We start from the raw sequence: 736 nt of genomic DNA, 5'->3' as shown, positions 1-736 counted from the left end.
GACTCGTCAAGATTTCCTCATTAGATAAATATATATAACCGGCTTATGTCATAACGAACTCCATTAGTGCTGTAAGGCTAAAAATAATAATTGACCAACACGCCGTTCACTCGCACCTCACCCTCTCCCGTCCCTTTCTAGATTGTAGAATGCTTGCCCACGCCCGTGCTTCTGGGGCGTGACATCCTGCGTGGGCGTGGTGGGCTGGTGAAGGACTGGAAGGATTGGTTCACGCGACACACGTGCCTCGAGGATAACATCAAGGCTGGCACGGACGTCGTCAGCCAGTGGTGGGCGTACACGGGCGTCCCTCACCCCGGTAAGCGTACACGTGAATCACTAAGAGGCGTCATTTTGAAGTATTTGGTTTGATTCACATAAATGTTGATTAAATTGACTTTCTTGTTATCTATGACATGTTGTTTTTCTGTTAAACTGTGTGTTAAACACACACACACAATCCAGCATAGCCAAGGTATCTCACCACCTACCCAGCCATGGACTTTTGCAAGCTGCCTTTGCCTTGCAGGAGAGGATAGCATCCACACTTCCCTCGAGCGGTGGGTCAGCAACGTGTTCAGCACCGTGCTCACCATAGGGCACTGCCCCACCTGGCTCCCCGGCCTCCAGACAAGCCTCCAAGGGCAGGGCGCCGTCCACATCCATCTCCTCGGGGCTGACCTGCCGGAGGTCAATGCTGTGGAGTCCGGTCTCATTCAGGTATTCTGTAAAAGGG

The 736-nt window shown here is 51.9% G+C and overlaps 1 protein-coding gene across 1 annotated transcript in view; it reads left to right on the top strand.

The window, feature by feature from the left end:
• Window positions 1-736, top strand: part of LOC119592716 (putative protein MSS51 homolog, mitochondrial) — a 10067-nt gene that overhangs the window by 5244 nt on the left and 4087 nt on the right. Inside the window, exons 4-5 of the mRNA XM_037941651.1 lie at window positions 142-319; window positions 530-720. Of these exons, the coding sequence (XP_037797579.1) occupies window positions 142-319; window positions 530-720 (369 nt within the window). The remainder of the gene's footprint in view (window positions 1-141; window positions 320-529; window positions 721-736) is intronic.

The sequence above is a fragment of the Penaeus monodon genome, chromosome 30 (assembly GCF_015228065.2).
Source record: "Penaeus monodon isolate SGIC_2016 chromosome 30, NSTDA_Pmon_1, whole genome shotgun sequence".
NCBI classification, from domain to species: domain Eukaryota; kingdom Metazoa; phylum Arthropoda; class Malacostraca; order Decapoda; family Penaeidae; genus Penaeus; species Penaeus monodon.
The sequence above is the reverse complement of the archived record's forward strand: the minus strand, read 5'-3'. Positions and strand labels throughout refer to the sequence as shown.